Source organism: Calidris pugnax, unplaced genomic scaffold (assembly GCF_001431845.1).
Source record: "Calidris pugnax isolate Ruff unplaced genomic scaffold, ASM143184v1 scaffold252, whole genome shotgun sequence".
Taxonomy (NCBI): Eukaryota; Metazoa; Chordata; class Aves; order Charadriiformes; family Scolopacidae; genus Calidris; species Calidris pugnax.
In genome coordinates this window covers 1,282,500-1,282,935 of record NW_015091118.1, presented here as the reverse complement: position 1 = coordinate 1,282,935, position 436 = coordinate 1,282,500, and the positions used below count along the sequence as shown (strand labels likewise).

Here is a 436-nt window from a genome sequence, read left to right as displayed (position 1 = left end):
GCGTCAGCGGCGGGGGGGGGGCGGCGGCGGCATCGCTCGGCGGCGGCAGGGGATTCGCGGGGAGGGGGCTGTCGGTCGGTGGGTCGGGTCCTCGTGCGGGCCCCGGTCGGAGAAGCATGTCGGCCCCGGAGAGCAGCGCTGGTAGCAGCGAGGCCCGGGAGGACGCGTGCCGCGATTACCAGTCGTCGCTGGAGGACCTGACGTTCAACAGCAAGCCCCACATCAACATGCTGACCATCCTGGCCGAGGAGAACGTGCCCTTCGCCAAGGACATCGTCTCCCTGATCGAGGCGCAAATCGCCAAGGTTTTTATATTCCACCGACTACTACTCCTACCTATACTGCTGGGGGGACCGGCCGGGGCAGTGGGTTAGGGCGGCCTCGGGGGCTGAGGAGGAAGGGCATTGGGGGAGAAGGGCCTGCCGAGGGGCGCGGG

The 436-nt window shown here is 68.8% G+C and overlaps 1 protein-coding gene across 4 annotated transcripts in view; it reads left to right on the top strand.

Moving 5' to 3' along the window:
• The first annotated feature begins 32 nt into the window (after positions 1-32).
• The window catches only part of PCF11 (PCF11 cleavage and polyadenylation factor subunit), a 20,745-nt gene continuing 20,341 nt past the window's right edge, over positions 33-436 (top strand). For all 4 annotated transcript variants that reach the window (XM_014958313.1, XM_014958312.1, XM_014958311.1 and 1 more), the window contains exon 1: positions 33-305. In XM_014958313.1, the coding sequence (XP_014813799.1) occupies positions 117-305 (189 nt within the window). In that variant the 5' untranslated portion in view covers positions 33-116. The remainder of the gene's footprint in view (positions 306-436) is intronic.